General features: G+C 44.5%; 1 protein-coding gene across 17 annotated transcripts in view; it reads left to right on the top strand.

Annotated features, from left to right (window-relative positions):
* Nucleotides 1-22,366, top strand: part of DOCK7 (dedicator of cytokinesis 7) — an 81,582-nt gene extending 59,216 nt beyond the window's left edge. For 4 of the 17 annotated variants that reach the window (XM_032446310.1, XM_032446308.1, XM_032446312.1 and 1 more), the window contains 24 exons: nt 1,088-1,257; nt 2,275-2,429; nt 2,999-3,181; nt 3,650-3,785; nt 4,495-4,591; nt 5,017-5,034; nt 6,680-6,776; nt 7,421-7,555; nt 8,246-8,398; nt 8,825-8,983; nt 9,220-9,320; nt 9,831-10,023; nt 10,533-10,676; nt 11,334-11,465; nt 12,468-12,482; nt 13,989-14,008; nt 15,346-15,352; nt 16,647-16,781; nt 17,706-17,795; nt 18,499-18,735; nt 19,144-19,287; nt 20,143-20,249; nt 21,202-21,369; nt 21,844-22,366. In XM_032446310.1, coding sequence (XP_032302201.1) covers nt 1,088-1,257; nt 2,275-2,429; nt 2,999-3,181; nt 3,650-3,785; nt 4,495-4,591; nt 5,017-5,034; nt 6,680-6,776; nt 7,421-7,555; nt 8,246-8,398; nt 8,825-8,983; nt 9,220-9,320; nt 9,831-10,023; nt 10,533-10,676; nt 11,334-11,465; nt 12,468-12,482; nt 13,989-14,008; nt 15,346-15,352; nt 16,647-16,781; nt 17,706-17,795; nt 18,499-18,735; nt 19,144-19,287; nt 20,143-20,249; nt 21,202-21,369; nt 21,844-21,886 — 2,839 coding nt within the window. In that variant the 3' untranslated portion in view covers nt 21,887-22,366. Of the gene's footprint in view, nt 1-1,087; nt 1,258-2,274; nt 2,430-2,998; nt 3,182-3,649; nt 3,786-4,494; nt 4,592-5,016; nt 5,035-6,679; nt 6,777-7,420; nt 7,556-8,245; nt 8,399-8,824; nt 8,984-9,219; nt 9,321-9,830; nt 10,024-10,532; nt 10,677-11,333; nt 11,466-12,467; nt 12,483-13,988; nt 14,009-15,345; nt 15,353-16,646; nt 16,782-17,705; nt 17,796-18,498; nt 18,736-19,143; nt 19,288-20,142; nt 20,250-21,201; nt 21,370-21,843 lie in introns of those variants that run through there. The other 13 variants (XM_015870695.2, XM_015870691.2, XM_032446313.1 and 10 more) reach the window with 8 other exon arrangements.
* Nucleotides 22,367-22,939: the final 573 nt, after the last annotated feature.

Here is a 22,939-nt window from a genome sequence, read left to right as displayed (position 1 = left end):
TCTTGGTGTGATGTGAAAAACACAGAGAGAAATGTAGTTTCACTTAGCTGGTGTCTTCCTAACCTGTACTGGTGTCTCTGTAACCACTCTGTAACCCACAACAATCCAGTCAGATCCTCTCATCTTTTTTTTAACCAGAACTCAACTCTACTTTTCAGGTAAAGTGGATACTGCCTGAATTTCGGCTCTTGTTTTAATACCACAGGTCTGAACACTGAAGCTTATGTTTTGCTACTGCATCATGTATGAGCTTCTTTGGCTGCTTTGTGCATGGGGTAGAGTTCTTGCGTTGGACTGGTTTGCCTCCAGAAGTAAATAGCAAATGCTATTTGCTCTGGGAGAGTTTGCCCTCTGTATGGTGGCTGAGGGGACTGAGAGGAGCAGGGTGAGTTCTCAGGAGTCAAAGGGGTTTATGTTCATAAGGCATGAGCACCAGTAGGCTTACATGTAGTGTTCTGCAAGAGGGAATGGTGCTTGGGCCCTGCCATTGTTTGCGTATTAATAATGAGGAAGGCCATTTCTTGCTGGGCTTTTCCTTCTGCCCCTCAAATTCTCTGACATTTTGCATTCAGCCGCTGAGCTGTAGTCTGTTCCAGTTGGATAATTGCATGGGGATTCAGGAAACTGAGGCAGAATCTTCCTGATCGTCCTATAAAAGCAATGTTCTGTTTTAGGAGGGCTTTTCTCTCTGTACATGGAGTTAAACAGAAACAGAAAAGTGCACTACAAGTGATTTCAGTAAACCCACTCTCAAATTTCTCTCCCCATCCTCTGTATTTCCCCGTTTCTCCAAGCATTCTTCAGTTGACCCAGTACAGCAGCACTGCAGGGCTGGGGCTTTGTATGGAAGGGTATGCACCTCAGCAGGATGTTTTTGTACCTTCTATATGGCACGGTCAGAAGCCAGCCATTAGTAAAACCCTTGGGTGATCGAAGAACGTGTGCAGTGACGGTTTATGTGAAGTTAAAAATAAAAACTAGGATTTCTTTCTTTCTTTTTCTTTTTTTTCCAAATGCACTCAGTTACAAAATACAGTTTGCTTTGAAGATATTAACTAATCTGCGTGACCCAACTCTCTTTTAACAGTTTATTTGGATTGCATAAGAAGGTCATCAATATGGTACACAACTTACTGTCCAGTCACGACTCGGACCCGCGGTACGCTGACCCGCAGGTAAAGGCCCGGGTGGCAATGCTGTATCTACCTCTGATTGGTGTGATCATGGAAACGGTGCCTCAGCTCTATGACTTTACAGGTATTCCATATTCTGTGCTATGGGCATGTGTTTAACTGCTCACAAAGTTTGAGCGTTTCTTTTCTAGAACAAATTCTGTTGGTTCTAAATCAAGTCCCCTTACTGTTTGATGAGGTTGTTTGTATTTCTGAAGCATAATAATTTTGATGTGTTTCCACATCCATTTCCTAAAATGCACTTGCAAAAGCATCAATGACTGAACACTCAAAGCTGCATTTGGCCACTTGTTTGCATAAAGCGAAAAGCTATTGGTGCATTTTAATTGCTGTCTGTGTAAGCCTGGCCTGTCTCTCTCTGACCCGATTCAAGTCATCCCATACACTGTGAAAGGCTCAGAACAATTAGAATCATAGAATGGCCTGGGTTGAAAAGGACCCCCTGCTGTGTGCAAGGTCATCAACCAGCAGCCCAGGCTGCCCAGAGCCACATCCAGCCTGGCCTTGAATGCCTGCAGGGATGGGGCATCCACAGCCTCCTTGGGCAGCCTGTGAAAAACTTCCTCCTAATATCTAACCTAAACCTCCCCTGTCTCAGTATAAAACCATTCCTCCTTGTCCTATTACTATCCACCCCTGTAAACAGCCGTTCCCCCTCCTGGTTATATGCTCTCTGCAGAGAAGCAGAAGTGGGATGTGTCAGCTCAGGGCAGGGTGTCTGGTCCGAAGTAGTTTGGGATTTGGAGTCCTTGCCATCCTTTGAGTTTAATGGCACAGCAAAGCAGAGAGTAAGGTTGTGGTGTTGGGTATTCAAAGGAGTGAAAAGTCTATTTTCAAAAGCATTCTAGATGTTGAGGTTACATAGATTGCGTTTGAAAACTGTTGTTGTCTTAGCTTTGCATAATCCCAAATAATAGTAAGCCCTGTTTACTTTCAGGACGCTATCAGTGGGTGTGATGTTTCTCAGTTTGCCTTGCTAGATGGTTCAATGAAGCAAGCACTGTGGAGGGAGGCTGGGGTTGAGTTTGGGAATTAATGCATAGAGTTTGGGGATTAACCAGGATGTGTGTGTTTCTGGCAGAGAGTCACAATCAGCGAGGGAGGCCAAGCTGCGTCACTGCTGATGATTATGAAGGCGAGAGTGGAAGCATGATAAGCCAGACAGTTGCTATGGCCATTGCAGGGACATCGGTCCCTCAGCTCACCAGGCCCAGCAGTTTTCTACTCACCTCATCGGTACAGAACTATCCCTGCCTATTCCTTGACCCTCACCCTGTGTCAATAAGTTAATATTTACATGTGCACGCCCCGTAGGGCTGATCGGTGAGCAGCAGAGACTCGTATCAGTTTGTAGCTGGTTGTTGTAGAGGGTGAAAGACAAGGGGAACAAATCACTTTTGCATGTTGTTGTGCCTGTCTCATTGGGGTTATAAGTGTCAGTTTGTTCATGAGAATGAACAAACCTCAGAAAAGGCAAGAATTTTCTGATCAAGATTCTCTGTTTCTGAAACAATTGTATAAAAACTCTGTGAATTACAATGGTTGTTATAAGTTCTAAGCAAAAATTCTTATCACATCTAAGTTTCACTTAGCTGAAGATGTAAATAGGCCATTTCCCTTGTTCTCTGCACAGGAGAAAGAATCTCTCCAGTTCTAGCAGACTCTTCCATTTCTCCCTATTCACTATATGTTCCTACCTGACAATTATTTAGGCCAGAGTGGTACCTTGTGGAAATCCTTTCAGTGGTGACTGAAGCATTTTGACATGAAATCCAGTGTTTCAGATGTCTTGTCCTGTCTTTTAGAGCGGCAGGCAGCACTCCACCTTCTCAACAGAGTCCAGCCGCAGCCTTCTGATCTGTCTCTTGTGGGTGCTCAAGAATGCAGATGAAAGTGTCTTACAGAAGTGGTTCACAGACCTGTCAGTGCTGCAGCTCAATCGCCTGCTGGATTTGCTTTATCTTTGCGTATCCTGTTTTGAATACAAGGTACTGGTATTTAAACCTCCTGAAGTTTCTTCTAAGGCTCACAGAGAAATATTACACTCCCATCCTTTGTACAATTCCAGAAAGGCATTTCCTGCTCTCTCAGTATTTCCTGTAATCTAAATCCCATGGCTAAGCACTTCTCTGTGCAGCCTCTGGCATTCTTCCATGTTTACTTTTCAGCCATGCAAGTGTTTCTGTCTCCTTTCATTTCTTACATAGCTTGTGTTGCTTGCCACTCATCTGGAAACTGCAGCAAGGTAAAGGAGATATCTCTTGGTCATTTTGCTTGCTCCCAGCCATAAAAGAGCTTTTTGAAGTGTTGCTGGGTCTGAGTAGATTATTTAGTTAGCAGCTAGACCTGTGTTTCTTTCTATCTCTCTTTATACAGGAATGATATTTTGAGTTGTTACACTTAGTAAATAATCCAAATTGAAAGCTTCTTCCCTCACTGTCATTTGAAACTTGCAGGGCAAGAAAGTGTTTGAAAGAATGAACAGTCTGACGTTCAAGAAGTCAAAAGACATGAGAGCCAAGCTTGAAGAGGCTATTTTGGGAAGCATAGGAGCAAGGCAGGAAATGGTCCGAAGAAGCAGAGGACAATTAGGTAAGAAAAGATGTCTTCTGCACTCTACCCATTTATCAAAAACTGCTGCTCCCTTCCCTAAATGGCCCAGGGATTAGGACAAGGATCAACTGGGTTTGGTCTCCTACTCTGCCGGAGGCTTCTTGATACCTGTGAACCACTCATATTTATTATAAATCAATATATCAATAAATATTTTAGAGACGTAATCAGTGAGTCATTTCAGAGAGTTGAAGACCTTTGTACATTTTTTTTTCCCCCTTAAATCTGACCTGATTGCCATAATCCCTTATCTGGGATGTTGCGTGGTGAAATTTCCCTGCCCTCCCAGAAGAGACAGTAAAGACAGAAAGTCTGTGAAGCAGGACATGGGATCTCAGCACCATCCTGAAGACATCACTGTCTTCAGCTGACAAACAGTAATATCAGATTGCTGAACCTAGGCCTCTGAGTAGTCCAAAGAAGTTGCTTCTCAGCAACCCTGATAGTTACCTCTCAGCAGTCTGTCTCAGCTGAGGCTTGGGTGAAAATGACTGCAATTGAAGTTACCTCTTGTGCTTAGCACTGACAGTTAGAGGCCATATAAACATCTGGGGTCTGAGTGCCACAGCTTTGGATCTAAGGAATAAGTTATAGCTTTCTGTCAACCTGTTGCTTGTGAATGACGTAGAGCTGCTACTTAAAAATATATATATTAAATTACTATTATTGTTTTAATATTATCCTACAGAGAGAAGCCCTTCTGGGAGTGCTTTTGGAAGTCAAGAGAATTTGAGATGGAGAAAGGATATGACTCACTGGCGTCAAAACACAGAGAAGCTTGACAAGTAACTCTGCCTTATCCTTCTGTTTTAACCATATCACTGTGCCTGTGGGAGTGCAGGGTCTCTCAGTCCACTTAGCTCTTGTGTGAGCCTGTCTGAGCCCTCCACTGGAGCAGGTCTGGCACTGTACAAATAGATTTTTGCCTAAGACTGCCCTGTCTTAACTCTTATTTTCCATCATTCCTTACTTTCTCAATATTTTTAAATGAGATTTAACAAGACTAGTGCCATCCATGGCCTTCTAAAAGTCCTGCAGTAAGTTGTAATTTAGAGAGAAGATTCTTGAACAGTATTCACAGATACCATATATATATCCCATGTCAATTTTCTTTATTACTTAAGAGCATTCTGGAGTTGTCAAAGCTCACTTTCCTTTCCTGCCCTAATCCATCACTTTGATTGTTTTTCCACATGTGCTGTGCTTTTAGAAGCCACAAACCAGCCAGGTACTGTAGTGTTGGTGTGCAGTTCTTATAAATTGCCATTTATACATCTGCAGACTCAATCATCACAGTCTTGTTTGTGATGCTTGGCAGAAGTTTTCAGTGTGTGTGTGTGTGTGCAACTGGTTGGAATGAGCTCTTCTTGCTTATTACACCCATTTCCTTTATAATTCCCTCTTCTAATGTTGTTTAATCTGGAAGGCTCAGGAGTTGTGTTTGAGCTTTGCAGTGCACGTTTTCTGTTTCCTCGAATTGCAACCTGCAGTCTCCATCCTCCCAGCAATGGAATTGTTCCTAATCCCAGGAAAGTAGTCTCAGCCCAAGTAAAGCCCTGATGAAACTGAGGAGCCGGGTCCTCAGCCTGGTTGGAAGTCAGGCCAAATTTTACCCACAGAGACATAGTGATGCTTCTTAGATTTGAAAGTACATCTTTATAGCTTCTCATTATTTGGTCCAACACAGAAGTGTGGATCTCCTGTTATGTCAAGTAGTGGCTGCAATCTGGCTGAGGCATCAGGAAAGTCAGATCAGCAGTGTGTTTTAACATCCTGACAAAGTGATGTAGGTATAAATCTCACCACGTTCAGCTCCAGAGCCGTGGGCACTTATACTGTATTAATGCTTGGCCTGCAGAATTTATCATTTCACTACCAATACAGGGTCTGGGCCCCTCTCTTTAGCCCAGAAGTGTCAGGTACCAAACCTTTGTGTTCTGGAGACTGAGGAGCAGATAATAAGTATATGAACCAGCTCCCATGTGAGGCAGTGTGGCACAAGAGTGTTGCTGTAATACAGGTTCCAGGAACACATCCAGGCGAGACAGCTCCATTCTCCTTGGTGTGTGCTCAGTACTCTGCATCACACCCCCAGTGCCATTTGGCCTGGCTCGAGTCTGTCGGAGATGGCAGACTACCTGTGTAGGGCAAGCTGTAGCTGGGCCCTTTAAATATTGCACTGGGGCTTTGCCAAGTGCAGCTCATGTCTCTGAAATGAAGTGGTTTCTGTTGAATTCCTGAGACCTTTGGTGTGAGTGGGGATATGAACCTTGTCAGCCTTTTGAGGGAATTGAGTGGCTGGTATTTAATGGGAAGGTTGTGTGCGTTTTTTACTCATGGCATGGAAGATATTCTTCAGAAGCTGTAATGTAATGTAGCGTAAGAGGGCAGAGATCACACCTCCACAGTGTGCACTCTGCACTGCAACCAGTCTGGCTGCTGGGAACAAAGTGCATCAATACCAGCTCGCGTAGCACCACCGTGTGTCCATAGCCTACAACATGAAACCATTCGTTCTGTTCCTGGTTTCGCTGTTGCATGCCTTACAATGCTACTAAACCAGTTTGAGTTGGACTTTGATTCTAAACGCTTGTTGTCTTACTGGGAGAGTAATGAAGTGTCAGAAAGTAGCGTGATCTCTCCTGAGCATGATGAACGTAAATCACCTGTAAGTTTGTATATGTGAACAAAGCTAGTCCTTCTTCCTGTCCTCTTAACGGATACATTAAAGTATCTTTGTAGTGTTGTCCAGCAATAAGTATGTCATTGTAATCTTGAGGTTCCTGCCAATGAGAAAGTATTTTCAAGTGGAGAATGCATGGGTTTATTTCTTTAACAGGAGGTAATTTTATTGCTTTCTTTTCTCTGAATAGATCACGAGCAGAGATAGAACATGAAGCACTTATTGATGGAAATCTTGCAACAGAAGCAAATCTAATTATTTTGGATACACTAGAGATAGTTGTACAGGTAAGTTTCCATTAGGATCCCCTGGCCATACAGCAGTTCGTTAAATAGAACCTTCCTGCCATTCTGACTGCCTGAACACTGTCAGAACTGTTCAGATCTGCTGCTGCAGCAGGAAGGATTGTGATGCCTCTCCTCATTCTCAGCCCTTTACAATATGGATTTTCTTTACTGTAGCTTCCTTTAGATGTTTTGAGAATTGTTCCTTTTTTGTAGTATAAGAAGTATTTGTTTTTGAAACTCTGTTAACAAACAGTAAAAATTGGCTACTATTGCCCTATTGCAACAAATCCTTCTGGTTCCTTCCCAAATCTGCCTCAAGTCATTCAGTTCCAGGTCTGTCTCCTGTGTCTGTACACATTGGCACAGTTCAGGAAAGCCTTCAGGCTCCTTGCTCTGGGTACAAAATCTGTTTCCTCTTTACCCACTGGTGAGCAAGGGCACACAGCAATTTTGTGTCATTCCATCTCCTTCAGCTCATGGGTCAGATTTCCATCACCTGGAGCTGATTCAGAAATGTGACTGTTACACAGGCTCAGCAAAGCGGGCAATTTTTCCATGCTGAAGGGGTTTTTAGCAGGGCTATTACAGCTCCCCCAGGAGGTTTGCTTGTGCTCGAATGACCCTTGGTTTGCTTTTGCCTGCAGACTGTTTCTGTGACAGAGTCCAAAGAGAGTATCCTCGGCGGGGTGCTGAAGGTGCTTCTGCACAGCATGGCCTGCAACCAAAGTGCACTTTATCTCCAACACTGCTTCGCAACACAGAGAGCTTTGGTCTCAAAGGTGAATTCTCTGCAGATGCTATAATATATATTGAGCAGCGCTGATGGAGGATGGGGCTGTTTTTTCCCTTTATGTTATTGTCACTTTACCAAACATTTATTGTTTTGTGCAGGACTAATTTTCAGGAAATGGGATCTCAGGATAGATAAAACCTGAATGGTTTTTGCTGTTGGGGTCCTCTATTTATGCACTTCAGGTTTGATAGCTGTGCACAGAGGTGCAGTTCACAAGGAGGGAGTGTGGTGTGGGTTCCTGCTGGCAAGCAGATGAACTTAGCTAGCAGACAGGACAAAGAACAGCTGAAATTAAGGATGAATCTAATTTAAAATTAATTATTTCTTTTTACTTGAACCATAATTTGAACTTTGATTCTGTATTTGTACTGGGAATAACCCAAAGGTTTAAGCCTGAGTTTTTGGAATTGATGTGAATCAGTTTAAACATGTAGATGCAGGAGCAAGGAGTGGTGGGGTAGGTACAATGAATTGTCTTCCAGTGTTGCCAGTGACTGTTCTACTCTAACCGTGTAAGTGAAGTGGTTCAAACCAGCATAATTCCCCTCAAAGCAGAGGGGATTGATCTTCCTCTACTGCTGGTGCATGCTTGCTGCTAGGATCACCTTGGCCTTTATGTCTCAGTGCTTGTTTCTGTCTGTCCAGGCAGTAGTTTCCTCATGTGCTGTTTTTCCAGTTCCCCGAGCTGCTGTTTGAAGAGGAGACTGAGCAGTGTGCAGATCTGTGCCTGAGGCTCCTGAGACACTGTAGCAGCAGCATCAGCACAATACGGTCACACGCGAGTGCCTCGCTCTACCTACTGATGAGGCAAAACTTTGAGATTGGGAACGTGAGTATCCTGCTGCACTTCATTAGGTTATTATATGGGAACTGGTTGGGGACCTCTGGGTGGGACACTGTGTATCCATTCATGTGAAAGAAAGGCTGTTAGAGGGCTTATCAGCTAGACAAGCGTGAAAATGAGTTAGAAATACTGGGATTTTGTTTCCCTCCAGATGTTAATAATTTCTAATCAGATGTTAGGTTTACTAACTCACATGTGCTTCAAAGTGTTAAGGAAGTTCTCAGCCTCATCTCTTCCAGTTGTTATTTTGTAAGTAGCTGCGTGCCTGTCTGTCACAAAGTGCTCACCAAGGCATGCCATGAACACACTGAGCAGCAGAACTGGAGCGATCCACTGACTGTGGGCCCAGGGGCTGATAGCAGTGAGTGCACAGTATTGGCAGGTTGTTGAAACACAATTTCTCTGTTGCAGAACTTTGCCAGGGTGAAAATGCAGGTGACGATGTCTCTCTCATCCCTGGTGGGGACATCCCAGAATTTTAATGAGGAATTTTTACGACGTTCCTTGAAGACTATTTTAACATATGCTGAAGAAGATCTGGAACTTAGAGAGACAACATTTCCTGATCAGGTAAAAGAACCACGGGATAAGTGGCATTTTTAAGTTCATTTGCAGCCTGGAATTTGCATGCATTCCTCGAAGGAGTTACGTACTTTTTTGTGACCTGAGTACATCAAACCCTGATCCTTGATTCATTCTGACATTGAGGTAACCACGCAAAGGCTCAGAGCAGCTGTGGCCCTGCCATAGCAGTAAGTAGCTTGATTCCTGTTGCCACTTCATTACAGCGGTGTGTTTTTTTACAGGTCCAAGATCTAGTGTTCAACCTCCACATGATCCTCTCTGACACAGTTAAAATGAAGGAGCACCAGGAGGATCCAGAAATGCTAATTGACCTGATGTACAGGTAGAGTCCGTACTCATTGCACAGCAGGGACAGTAGATGTCAGTGTCCAGCTGCTGTTTGAAGCAAAGTTTAGTACTTACGGCACTTCTGTATTTAGAGCACTGAGTGTTGTGCTGCTGTTGATCGTGCATTTGGCAATCATTTTACTTCTAACTTAAGCTTGTTTTGAACTGCTTGCCATGATTCACGTCACCTAATATAAACACAGCTAATTGCTCTTTGGTTTTGGACTCAGATGTTCATTTGAGCCCTTACGGAGCATAGCTTTGGAGCAGTGATGCTGCAGTTCCAGTCTGCAGGTGAAATATGAAATTTAGACATGAGCTTCAGCAGTCACCCTTGGAAGCAGTGTGCCATCACTAGGTAAATCCAGCTGCTTGCCCACCAGTAGCTAGTTAAGAAATCTGAAGTGATTGTTACTTAAACAGCAATAACTATATACTAATTGCAGAGTTTTTGTGTGTGGTTATTTTTTTCCCCTTCTCTTTTTGTTTTCCTATTTTTAACTAGGATTGCAAAGGGCTATCAGAATTCCCCTGACCTGCGCTTGACCTGGTTACAGAACATGGCTGGAAAGCACTCGGAGAGGAGCAATCATGCAGAGTCAGCACAGTGCTTGGTCCACTCTGCAGCCTTGGTGGCTGAATATCTGAGCATGCTCGAGGACCGAAAGTACCTCCCTGTAGGATGTGTTACATTTCAGGTAGAGGTTGTCTTCTATAGCGTATTTAGGGGTTTTGTCAGTGCTGCTAAGATGCAAAGCATCTCCCATATGCCAGATATTCGCCCTGCATTCACTCAGTTTATTTTGAGGAGAATCCATCATAGCAAGTTCTGAAAACAACCAAGCTTGAACACAGCTCCTCCCCTGAGCCTCACATCTGTAGGCTGAATGAATCCAATTGCGTTTATTTCTTCATAGAAGTTATATTTCTTTACCTACTGTTTAGTTCAGTCACTGTGATGTGAGTGCAGTTGTTCTGAAGTAACTTATGGAAGGGGTAACTTATGGAGTGGCCACACGTGGGCCACTCCAGTCAGCTTAAGTGTGTGCTGAAGTACCCTGTTGTTTTAGAAGGAGATGAAACAAAGAGCACATGATGGCTGCTGCTTTAAACATTGTTGGATTTCATTGAAAACCATTGACCTTTAAAAGTGTTGAATGTCATTTAAATTGAGTACAATTTTTTTACCTGTGTTATGTCTCCTTAGAACATATCTTCTAATGTTTTGGAAGAGTCAGCAGTTTCTGATGATGTTGTGTCACCAGATGAAGAAGGAATCTGTTCTGGAAAGTACTTCACAGAAGCAGGTCTGGTGGGACTGCTGGAGCAGGCGGCAGCATCTTTCTCCATGGTAGAAGACTTTAATTTCTTTACCTGTCTCCTTCTCCTGGGCAGCGTAATGGGAAATGTTTTCTCTGTGAGGCTGTATAGCTCCGTTATAACCACTCAGTTCACGTTGGAGCATTGGGAGTTTGAGCTGCTCAAGACAGCTCAGTTTGCCCTTTCAAGTGAACTGCAGTGAGTGGGACCTTTTTGGTTTCCTAACATCTTTCACTTCAACACTGCACGTTTTGGAGCTCACAGTGGCAGATAAAGGCCGTACTGGTTTTTCTCCTATTCATAGTGGGTAGGCCGAGAGCTCTGTGTGAGCAGTGTTAGTGTGCTGGTGGTAGTGTATCCATCAGAAACAAATGGAAGCAGGTGAATTGTATCCTACAGCGCAGTATGAAATATTCAGTGGGTTTAAGTACAAGCAGCAGTAACTCTGTAGCAGAGTTAGACATGCTGTAGCAGGATGGCTAAGTTGGATGGTGCGTTGTCTCTTTACATGGATCATCTCCATCAGAGAAATGGGTTTATTGTAAGGAAGAGGTGCTGATTACCTCACAGTGCCTTTTGGTGTGTGGGCCACTTTGTTTATTTTGCAGTCTTAAAATGTGAATGCTGGTGGTGTGTATCATTCTTGCTGCTGAACTGATGGAGCGATCTGATGGCCCTTGTTTTTCAGGCTGGCATGTACGAAGCAGTTAATGAGGTTTACAAAGTCCTTATTCCTATTCATGAAGCTAACAGAGATGCCAAGAAGCTATCTACTATTCATGGTAAACTCCAGGAAGCGTTTAGCAAGATCGTCCACCAGGTAATGATTTGGATTTTCAGCTGCAGTGTGAATTATGATCAAACAAAAACTGCCCACCAAGGAAAAAAATGTTTTAATAGATTACATGAGAGCTGCCAAATGGTGATCTGCAGCAAATGCAAGGATCACTAACTGGAGTTTTCTCTCTGTGTGTGTTTGACTTGAGAAACATGGGGGAACATCACCTACCAGGTTTTATTGTAGCTTCAGAATTATCCGAGAGTTAAGAAGTTCCAATCACATGCCAGTTAATTCTTTCAGATGCTGTTTTAAAATGTATTTTGCATGCTCTGTTTCTGGGAGAATCACTGTTTCTCGCTGTTAGCCTGGTAGGTAATGCTGAGAAATGTTGGGAGTTTTATTTGCCTATTAATGTGGTGGTTAAGTTGTTGAAAGAATCTTTGTGAACTTGGTGCAAAACCCAGCAGGACAGGTGCTGAGCATTTGATGGGAGAGGTCAGACTTTACCAGCCTTCACAAAGCCCAACAGACCTCAGCTAAGCAGGGGATGAGAGCACTTGGCAACGTTCTAGAAGCTTCTAGGAGATATTTGATGGGTGCCTGCCTTCATTGCAGGCAGACATGGGCTTGGCAGACCCTCCTGCACTATGTGCCAGTGCTACTCTGAGCCCCCACCCCAGCCAGCTTTCTGGCTGTGGGCTGCTTAGTACACTGTTGTCTGTTGGTGTAGTTACCCCTATGCTAACAGTAGATGTCAGTCAGTGCATCAGCTCCATGGGATCCAGCTGGTCTTCAGCAGCTGAGGGCCTGATTGTTTTCTGTGTGTTCTGGCACTGCCAGATTTGTGAGGTTAAATGAACCAATAAGGGGCAATCACTGGGTGTCGTTCTGGGTCAGAGAGCTCTATTTTGGTTGCACGATGTCTTAAAATCATTGAAACCATTTCAAGTTTATGCTGCCTTACATTGATGGTCATGTTTTGGCCTTTGGACTTTTTTTTTTTGTTTCTGTGACATGCGCTTTTTACTTTTTATTACACAGAGTACTGGCTGGGAGGTAGGTAACTCCATTTAGTTAGTAAAGAACACTAATAGATTTATCAGATGACTCACGCCAATGCTTGCCCACATGTGCTAGTTGTGGGTATTTCTGTTGCTGTCTGCTGTTAAAACTGAATTCATTAACCAAAGAAATACCAATAAACCGATTGTGGTTGTAGTAGGAAATTCTTCATAAGAAGCTGTAGGTAGTGCATGGATGCTGATGTATTCCACTAATGAGGTTCTTTGGTGAATGAGCCACTGTATCATCACTAGTTTGTTTTTATAATTCGTTTATATTTCTTTCCATCAGCATCAACATCCCTTCATACCATATTTTCACCCCACCCACAGGGGTCGATTTAAGCAATAATGCTCAGAGGTACTGGAAAAAAAAATGGTTTATTGCATGTGCAAGATATGCCTCAGACAATAGGCTCCTTTATTCTGTTTAAGAACAATCAATTCATTAAGTAGCTTTATCTGGCAGTAAAACAGCTCAGTTGTGTTAACTGGAGTCAGTTTTGCTGCTTCCATTTTTGTAGAGGCTGGTTGTTCCCATTTCTGCAGCGTACACCATGAGAGCCACATGTTGGCTCAGAAATAAGAGGAGCAGTCAGCTTCATCTGATGCTGCACCCGGCACAGGGGGTTGGATCAGTGGGGGCCCAGCCCAGCTGACACAGTTGGTACATGAGAGTCAAGAAGTCACAGAAGAAACTTTGAATGTTTCCTGAGTGTGATACCGCATTATTCTCATAGCCTTCAGCTGTCCAGTTAGTCACTGCTTTTCTGTCAATCAGGGGACTTAGAGTGAGCCATCTCACCCCGAGTTTCCAACACAGGAGAGCATTTTTAAGCCCACACTGCCTGAACTGGGGCCAAGATCCTTTGCCTCGTGTGACAAATAATGTGGGCTGATGTTGTCTCAAAGACTGCTTTTAATTGTGGCCTACCAAGAAATGAAATTCAGTAGCTTCAAAATAGCCCCTGCCATTGGAGGACTGGCCCTGTAAATCATCTGCTTGCTCCTGTGAGAAGTCCCAGCAGGTGAGACTTGGAGTACGTCATAGGAATGTAAACCATCCACATCCAACAGCCAGTGCACGTGAAGGCCTGTGAGCATCTATCTTGATTAGTCTGCCCCTAAATCGACCCCTGAAGAAAATTCTGTCATTGGTTATGGTTCTAACATCACTCAGTCATGTTTTATTGCATGGTAAAAGACACCCATGGTTTATGTTCTCGTCTGTCATCGTGCTCTTTCATTGCCACACTTTTCTGATCTTTGTGCTTCGTAGCTTTCAGATTTGTTGCATGGGTTTGGTTTTTTTTTTTGCTTTTTTCCTTATTTTTAAATGCCTTGATTGATGCTCACCCTTTTTATTTTAAAGTTTATTTGCTGCCAATTTGCTGCTTGTTTGTTTTTTGGAATTTCCCTAATTAAATACTTTCTGTTTTCTCCTCTATCGCCCTGGTTGCTGACCCTCCTCCCCACTCTTACTATTGTCTGTTGTGGTAAGTTCCTACTTGTGGAATTGTGGTTTGTTTGGTTTTTTTTTTGCTTTCTCCTCCCCCTTCCCCCTCCCCATTCCCTTTTTATTTCTTGTTTTTTTTTTTTCCTCTGTGGAAATCCCAGTTTCATTTTAGCAACAAGCTATGCCAACAGCGGGGTACAGCCCATGTGTCCCAGGAAAGGCAGCACTGCCAGCTGCAAGCCTGAGTGTCCTGAGTGACACCAATGCCTTTGGAGTGGTGGGTTCTTCTGCTGCTCAGTTGGTTTAATAAATGTTGAATCTTTTTGGTTTTGCCTGTTTTTTGAAGCGCACAACAAGGGGATGTTGCCTCGAATAGCAACACTCCAGGAGCTGAAAAATATTGAGAAATGTATATTGAAAGCTTTGCGATAGTTGGCAATGCTGCAAAGGACCTTGGGTGAAATTGAGCAAGAAAAGAGCATGCTCTCTTTGGTAGAGACGGTTGGATTTTGCATCCTGCGCTGTGTGTACGAAGGAGCCGCTTTCCCTCATGCATATCTGGGGCTGGCTCTGCCTGCAGGCAGCTGCAGCTCTGCTGGTGGAGAAAGCAGAGCAGAACTCCCATGTTGGATTCTTTCAGGCCTTGTTGGCAAAGCTTTTTGTGTGTTTGCGAGAGATAACTCAGACTTGATTCCCAGCAATTTTGAAAGGTATTTACCATGCATAATAACAAATCATGAACCTTCATGTGTCATGGTGGCTGTTACCTGCTCTGCCAGTTCTGTGATGGCTATTCAGTGTTCACCTTCATTCTCTTCTCCTCCCCAAGACCTATTATTTTTCAAAAAATAATAGGAGATAAAATGCTTTTAATATTTTCTCCCTTGTATCTGCATTTTTAGCTCTTTTCAGAAACAAGACCATGGAGTATTTTTAAGTGACACATTCCCATTTCAGTACTGTAATTCCAGAGACTTTGCTATAGGCTAAATTTCAACCTAGTGAGGTTTGCAGAGCCATCTCGTGTTAACTCCGGGCAAGAAACTGAACTCTCCTCATCCCATGGGGCTCATGGCTATTGAATGTCCCCCATGGGCAGGTCCTCATGATAACTGAATATCAGCAACTGGATTGATAAGGGAACATCTGCAGCTGGACTTCACGGTGATGGAGCGTGCACTGGGAGCTGGATCTCACCTGGCTTTCCAGCTGCTGGACTTCCCCATCCCACATGGCTTGACTCTTATTTTATGCATTTAGTAAATGCTACCAGAACTACTTATTAATTTATGCTGTTAATAGACAGCGTTTTCTTCCCCTCTCAGTATATTTATGGTAACATAAACATACATGAGCTGTAGGAAGTGATGCGTGCAGATGGCTGTGTGCTCCTACCTTGTAGGAAGCAGGTTCTGCAAATGCTTTGTACCCCAAACCTCACATGCCCCATAGACAGGGCCAAATCCTGGTCAGTTCTGGCTAAATCTGGGCACAGCTGAGCTCTGCCCTCTGCAGCATGGGGCAGGCAGCAGCCCTCACCCCAAAAACAATCACTGCCCACCGTGTCCTTCAGGCCAGCACTTCACTATGGCAGTGCTTCAAAGCTCTCCTGAGATATCCTTATTTTACACTCCTTGCCTTCCATAGATTGTGTTCACCATCACAAGACATCAGTTTTAGCGTAGCAAAAATACAAACTAAATACCAAATAAAACTCATGCGCAGCAGCCAGGACACCCACGGGTGCTCTCTGAACCCAAACCTGGCCCTGCCTCAGGCACAGAGCGCTGTGCACACGCGTTCTCACGAGAGTAAAGGTGAACATCTCACAGTCTCTTGCTGAAAAGCATTTCTGGTTTGTGCATGCGGAGTGAATTGTTTTAACAAGATTAGAGGTGTGGTTTATTTTTAAAGCGTTTTTCCTCTTTCTGTTAATCAGATTTTCTTCGTTACTTTCCAGCAAAAATCTTTCTGTTTCTCTTCTTTTTTTGTTGCATTTCTGGGCCAAATTCACCACTGGCTCAAAAGGAAGCAGGTACATGACACAGTGAATTGCATCTGCTTTCAGCAGGAGTGACTTTGGCCCTCCCTTCGTGCTGGCAGTCAGTCCCTTGGAGGCTGTGACACCCCCGGGGCTGTGTGCTGTTCCAGCAGTGCCCTTGTGTGTGTGTATGTGTGAGTGTGAGTGTGTGAGTGTGAGTGCTCCGGCATCGACATCAGCCCAACCCTGCAGGTAGCTCAGGATGGATTGTGGGGCCCTGCAGGGCATCTCCAGGGGTGTTTTTGTGCTGTGTCCTCCCTGCGTACTGCAGGCTGTTGGTAGCTGTGGGGCCAGGCCAAGGGGTGGCTGCAGAGTGCTCAGAGAGCCTGAAGCAATACCCAAGCATAGGAACTCACCTTTGTTCCCCAGCATCCAGTGCCCTCAGGCTCCTCCTGGGGTAGCAGAAGGCATTGCAGGGTTGGGCTGATGGTCATCCTTGATCCATGTAACCTCACATATTAGTTTGTAATTTCATTGCGGTGTCTGCTGCTAAACGTGTTCATGCCGAGTTCCAGGTGTGTTTTTCTTTCTTTCTTTCTCTTTCTTCTTTGTTCATTTTTAATTTCTTTTTGAGTTTGCATAACGTCAGGAACCCTCCTGCAGCCACGCTTGGATTGTGCTTGTCCCCACACTGGAATAACCTTTTGTTTCTCCAAACCTAGGATGGAAAGAGGATGTTTGGCACCTACTTCAGGGTCGGTTTCTATGGAACCAAGTTTGGAGACCTGGATGAACAAGAGTTTGTTTACAAGGAGCCTGCGATAACAAAGTTAGCTGAGATCTCCCATAGGCTTGAGGTGAGATGATTGCGGCTCACCTCCAGTTCTCTCTGTGAACTGCAGTTTGTCTCTTTTCCATCTGTCATTCCCAAATCACGAGGGCTGCAGACCTGCTGTGATCACTTGAGAATCTGTGGCTTTTCACAGCATTCGCATTTCTCATCAGCTGCCTGGTGTAAATGGGATGACTTGGACCTGAAAAAAGGCTGAGATGCCTTACAGAATCCAGCTGTTGGAAAGCATTGGTTTTTATTCTCATTTTCTCACCTTTGCATCAAGATCGTCTTCTACTAGAGACAGTACCCTTAACAGAGGCTGAATTTCAGAGCCCCAAAGTGGGTATCTCAGATCTTTGAAGTTTGTTTCAGCCGTTGAGCGAGCAAAGGCAACTCTGATGAATCTACCTTGTCTTTGGGTGCCAACGTAAGCACCAGTTTGTTCCTCAGACCTGGCCCTGTTTAACTGCTGGGATAGATCTGACCTGCTGTTGTTGCTCACGGTTCAGTTGCTGTCACGTGGCTGAAAGCAGCAGCGTTATCTGAGGTCTGGGCGCATGAAGCTGAATTCAGACCCATTCATCCAGCCCAGCAGAGCTGCGCTCTGATGCGGCACCTGATGTCCAAGCAGATCCTGCATTGACCCCAGCTTTCAGTTGAGCTCACAGACACACAGCGAGCTCAGAGGTCTGTTCAAAGCCCTGCAGCGCGTGTGTGCAGTTGGAAGGCTCCCGAGTTCTCTTGGCTTTCCGGGTGTTAGGCTCGTTTATTTCCTGTTGTCCCTGGAATGCGATTGATTGAATTCCCCTAGGTTCAGCAGATCACATTCAGCCCTGGTGCGGCTGCTGTTGAAGGCATTTGGAGCTTCACCTCCCCTGAATGTGCCTTTGTCTGTCCAGCCCCCACCTTTGATGCTGTATCTCAGTGCATTTGCTCTTGGTTGTAGGGATTTTATGGAGAACGGTTTGGTGAAGATGTGCTTGAAGTGATCAAGGACTCAAACCCTGTGGACAAGTGTAAACTGGATCCCAACAAGGTGAGAACACGAGTGCGGGGTTAGCAGTAGAACTGGTCCTGCGTGTGCATGAACACAGCAGGCCAGATCCTTGCCCTGGATTTCACCAAGTAGGTGATGTTTCCACAGAGAAAGCTAGAGAGCATCTCAGAGGAGAGAGGTGGGGAAAATGTTCCCAGCAAAGGAGTGCAGAATTAGCCATTTCCTTCCTGCCCTGTGAGATGTGCCCTGTGGGCTTGGCAGAAGGGAAGGTCAAGAGACAAAGAGACGCTGCAGACTCGGACTGTAACCTCTATGAAATGCACGGAAGGAAGGGAGTTTTCCATTCATTGGCCTCTGTGTAGTGTTTTGGTGTTGGGGTTTTTTTTTTTGCAGCTGTAGCATTTTATCATTCTCATCCTGTGTCTCTGAAACTCCTTTAAGCGTAACAGGAATAACTGGAATGTGGCTAGGAAATTAAGACTCCAGTTTAGAACAAGGCATTATCTGCAGAGAAAGGGAGGAAACACTTCATGTGAAGAGCTTCAGAGGAGAGGGGCTGAGTGCTGTCTGTAGTCCAGAAAGTGCTGAGCAGTCACCAGGCACCCAACACATCACTGTGATGTTCCTGAGGAAAGGCAAGGAGCAGCCCTAGTTCTGCAGGGGAAGGAGTTAGACCAGGCTATGGTGGTACAGGGAGTAGAGGTCATTTAATCTCTGTGCATATCCGGGATCCTTCCTGCAGGCCTACATCCAGATCACCTACGTGGAGCCTTACTTCGACACGTATGAGATGAAGGACAGAATAACTTATTTCGACAAAAACTACAACCTGCGGCGCTTCATGTACTGCACGCCCTTCACGCTGGACGGCCGAGCTCATGGGGAGCTGCACGAGCAGTTCAAGCGTAAAACCATCCTGACGACGTCCCACGCTTTCCCTTACATCAAAACCAGGATAAACGTCATTCACAAAGAGGAGGTGAGGCCTGCGCTCTGCCCAGTAGACATCCCCACGGCTCTCCTTTGAGATATTACACAAACTAAGGGAAGTGGCTGTTGCTGAAACTCTGGTGTGACGTACCTTTGTACATCTAGTTAAACACCAGGGCCATATGGAGTCATAGAATAGAACTGTAGAACCATTTGAGATAGAAAAGATCTGTGGGATCATCCAGCCCACCCCACCGTGCCCACTGACCATGTCCCCCAGTGCCACAACCCTATGGAGGTATGAAGCACCTCAAGGGACAGTGACCACCTCACACCCTGGGCAGCAAGTTCCAATGCTCATCACCCCTTCATACTGTCACATATATCTGTCCTGCTGGTGTCCTCTGCCACTTGTCTCCACCATAACAAGCATCCTGTGTTCTGTCTGCTTGCTTAGATCATTTTGACGCCCATTGAAGTTGCCATAGAAGACATGCAGAAGAAAACACAAGAATTAGCTTTTGCAACTCACCAAGACCCTGCAGACCCAAAGATGCTGCAGATGGTGCTACAGGGATCAGTAGGTACCACAGTGAATCAGGTGAGAGCTACTTCCTGAATTGGAGACGCTGGGGTTGTGTATTGCTCCATTCAGTGAATGGAGAACATTGGGCCATATTTCAAATTACTGTTTGGTTTTTTTTACCATTCATTGTGTCTAGAATGGAGGGTCTAAACCAGCTGCTCTGGGTAACTTTGCAATTTGAGTAAGAATCCTTAAGACATGGTTAGGTCTGGGAAGTGGCTGAGTGGACAGAGATAGCCCTTCTCCTTCATTACCTGTCCCTTCCTGGCATCTGCAGTCACTTCTGACTGCTTCTCCTTGCCTTGTTTAAAGGAAAAGATTATGAGATTATATTGCTTCACCTTCGGTTAGCCACACTGGTGTTTGGGACTAAGATTGTGTCCTGCTGTGATTTTTGGACAAAGTGGAAAGCAAAGCTAATGAGTAGAGAAACGTGGAGGAAAAATTGAGGGAGTGTGAGTAAAGCTTCACTGAGGAACAAGCTGGGGAAAACACAGCTGGAGTTTCAAGTCCTGGGCTGAGTTAACAGTGCTGGCAAAGGGCTGCCTTGGTTCCATCTGCACTGTTTAATCTCACTTGTCAGGTCTGCAAACTTTGTCAGGATTCGTTGTAAAGGAAAACAACTGTAGAATCTGCACACGTTCTCACACTGTTCTCCAAAAGCAGGGTTTTGTTTTTACAATGCCTACAAGCTGTGCAGCAGTCCTGATGTGTGCTGATTTATACCACATCTACCAGCTGCAGTTTTTTAAGCAGCGTGCTGTGAGGAAATGTTGCATTTTACAAATGTTTCTATGGTGTGCAAGAAGTTTCTCCAGTGAGTGGACGTGACAGTGCTGAGAAACTTACTTTTTCTCTCTGCTCCTAAAGGGACCATTAGAAGTTGCACAAGTTTTCTTATCTGAAATACCCAACGACCCAAAGCTCTTCAGGCATCATAACAAACTGCGGCTCTGTTTCAAAGACTTCACAAAAAGGTACGGAGCGTGTTGTCTTCCAGCTGCCAGGTGCCCTTATTACTGCTGCACCAGGCAGGAGCACTGACACAGGGGCTGTCTGGGACAGCAGTGCTCATGCTGGGACTTCATCTGTCTGGTTTCCATACGCAGCTGTATTTCTCAGCTTCCCACTTGGTTCCCTGTTTCTCTTGTGCTGCTGGTCCATGACTTCCATCAGGTCAAATGCTGGAGTCATTTGGCTTTGCTGTATATTGGGAAGGAATTATTAGTGATCACAGCTCAGTCATGACCAAGTGTTCCCATTTCAGAGCACGGCTCATGGCACTGGCACAAATGAACTCACAGGTTGGCAAGGCCAGGAGGTGAATTTGTCCAAGCTGCTTGGAATTACACTGGCAGAATTCTCTCAAGGAGTTGTACTGGCTGCTGTACGTTCCTCTTGAGTAATGCAAACTGCAGCCTTAAGCCAGTATCTTTTGTAAGCATCGAGGAATTAAAGAAAAAAAAGTATTGAAATGAGAATGTTCCAGGCAAAAAAGTTCCAGTGGCAACGTAGTTTTTCCCATATGCAATAGGTGGTGTTGATGTAAGAGTTCTTCTCATGACCTTTGTTTAAATTACGTAGAAGAGCTCCCAATGAACATCTCATAGGTCTGTTTTCAGCAGCAGGACTTTAAACCTTGGACTGGAAGTGCTGTGTGGAGATGACGAGCTTTTATTTCTCTCCAGCAAAGAGAAATGTAATTGGAGAGTGAAACTGAAATAAAAACTGAGTTTCCCTCTGGAAACATGACACCCCCTCCTTTCCCCATGGAGGCCAGCTGCTTTAGCTGAGTCTTGAGTACCCAAAACACAAGATAGAAAAGGATACTGTGTGTCATCCCAGTAGAGAATAGAAGCTGTTGTCTTACTAAATTAACAGGTCTGTCCTTTTTTACATGCCCAAGTTTCACAGGCTTTTGTTTTCCAGATGTGAGGATGCTCTGCGCAAGAACAAGAGCTTGATAGGCCCGGACCAAAAGGAATATCAGCGAGAGCTCGAAAGGAATTACCACCGGTTAAAGGAAGCTCTGCAGCCTTTGATAAACAGGAAGATCCCACAGCTGTACAAGGCCGTGCTGCCAGTCACCTGCCACAGGTGGATATTTGATTTTACTTTTTCTGCAGAGATAAGGAGGGTGTAAAAGGGGGTGTTTGACTGTCTTGTGAAACCTGTCCTTAATGTGGGGCTTCTGGCTGAGCCCGTCCCTTCTCCCCTTCTTTCCTGAGCTCAGAGCACAGCCCCTTCCCAGCTGTTCTGGTAGGTGTTGTTTGCTGCGGTTCCTTTTGTTCTTCAGTTGGCTTAAGAGAACACAACCCTGGTTCTGAGCTTCTCATGGGAGTGTTGGTCAGAGAATAAGAGCAATGGGGAAGATAGAGAAGTGTTGTGAAAAGGGAGATTTGGGAACAGTGCGACAGGGACATCCCGAGCTAATCTTGCAGTAGAGCAGGGGGTTTGTGCTGCTTCTCCTGTAGGAAACACTGGAAATGATGTACAGAATCTCTGATCTGAAGAGGCTTCTTATCTCACCCTGAAAAACACGAGCTCATCGTTGTGTTTTCTCTCCCTCAGAGACTCCTTCAGCAGGATGAGCCTCCGCAAAATGGATATCTAAACGAGTTAAAAACCAAAATAAAAAAGCACTTAAAAGTAAGGTTTTGAAAAGAAAGAGCCTTGTTATCAGCGCTGGGAATCAAAGAAGTTTTATTGTGAAATAAAACTTGGACTTCATCCTGGACTTCCCACACACCTCCTCCTCCATCAGAGTGTTCAGTGGCCAAAAAAAAACCAACCCATTTTGAATTGTCAAATGTAGACTTACTTATCCATGTTTGAGAGAATAATCAAAGTGGTATCCAGAGTATTGGTGATAAGCTGTAAAGTTACCTGTTTTTTAAGGCATTTTTATGACTCAAAGGTACACTAAACGCATTTACCTTTATTTATAGCATTCTCTAATGTTAAATTTATTTACTTTTAGTTCATATATTTAATTTATATTAGGACCATACGCAGATGCATTTTTGAAGTTTTTAATGTAGTGATGATGGTTATTTTGATGGTACTATTAAATATGTGAATGTTTACGCTTTAATCCCCTGTGCTGAATTGGACTTCAGAGCTCGCCGCCCTTGGGGAAGCGTTTCAGAGCAAGGTAAGTCTTTCCTAACACTTCTTATCCGAGCAGTGATTGTGTTCCTGTTCCTGCCCTTTCTTCTTTGTAACTCTGACTACAAATTGCTGCTAAGGGGAATAATTCCAGCTGTCAGCACGAGCAGAATCAAGGCACATTTGTTGGCACTGCACCTCTCTTTGTAGCGGTGAAGGAGAATCCCAGCACCATCTGCATACACCAACTAAAAGCCCAGCTACAGTGTAGTGTCCACGTGCAGTTCAACTTATCAACTTGCAGATAAGCTGCTGCTTCTGGCCCTTTTTCAATTCAATAACTGATGTCATGGGTGTGGGGGGGGAAGACCAAAATGATAAAGTAGATGAACTGAGTCACAAGCAGTGAGACAGCAGGTGTCACGTTAAGGATGTGGTGAAAAGATCTGTTTTAAGGTAGTGATTTTGGTGGCTAATACAGAACTTCAAAGAAACTGATCTCAAAGTTGGAGCCAACCTCACAACCACTCAGTCTGGGTCTTCCTCTCTGCATCGAACC

The sequence above is a fragment of the Coturnix japonica genome, chromosome 8 (genome assembly GCF_001577835.2).
Source record: "Coturnix japonica isolate 7356 chromosome 8, Coturnix japonica 2.1, whole genome shotgun sequence".
Classification (NCBI taxonomy): Eukaryota; Metazoa; Chordata; class Aves; order Galliformes; family Phasianidae; genus Coturnix; species Coturnix japonica.
The sequence above is the reverse complement of the archived record's forward strand: the minus strand, read 5'-3'. Positions and strand labels throughout refer to the sequence as shown.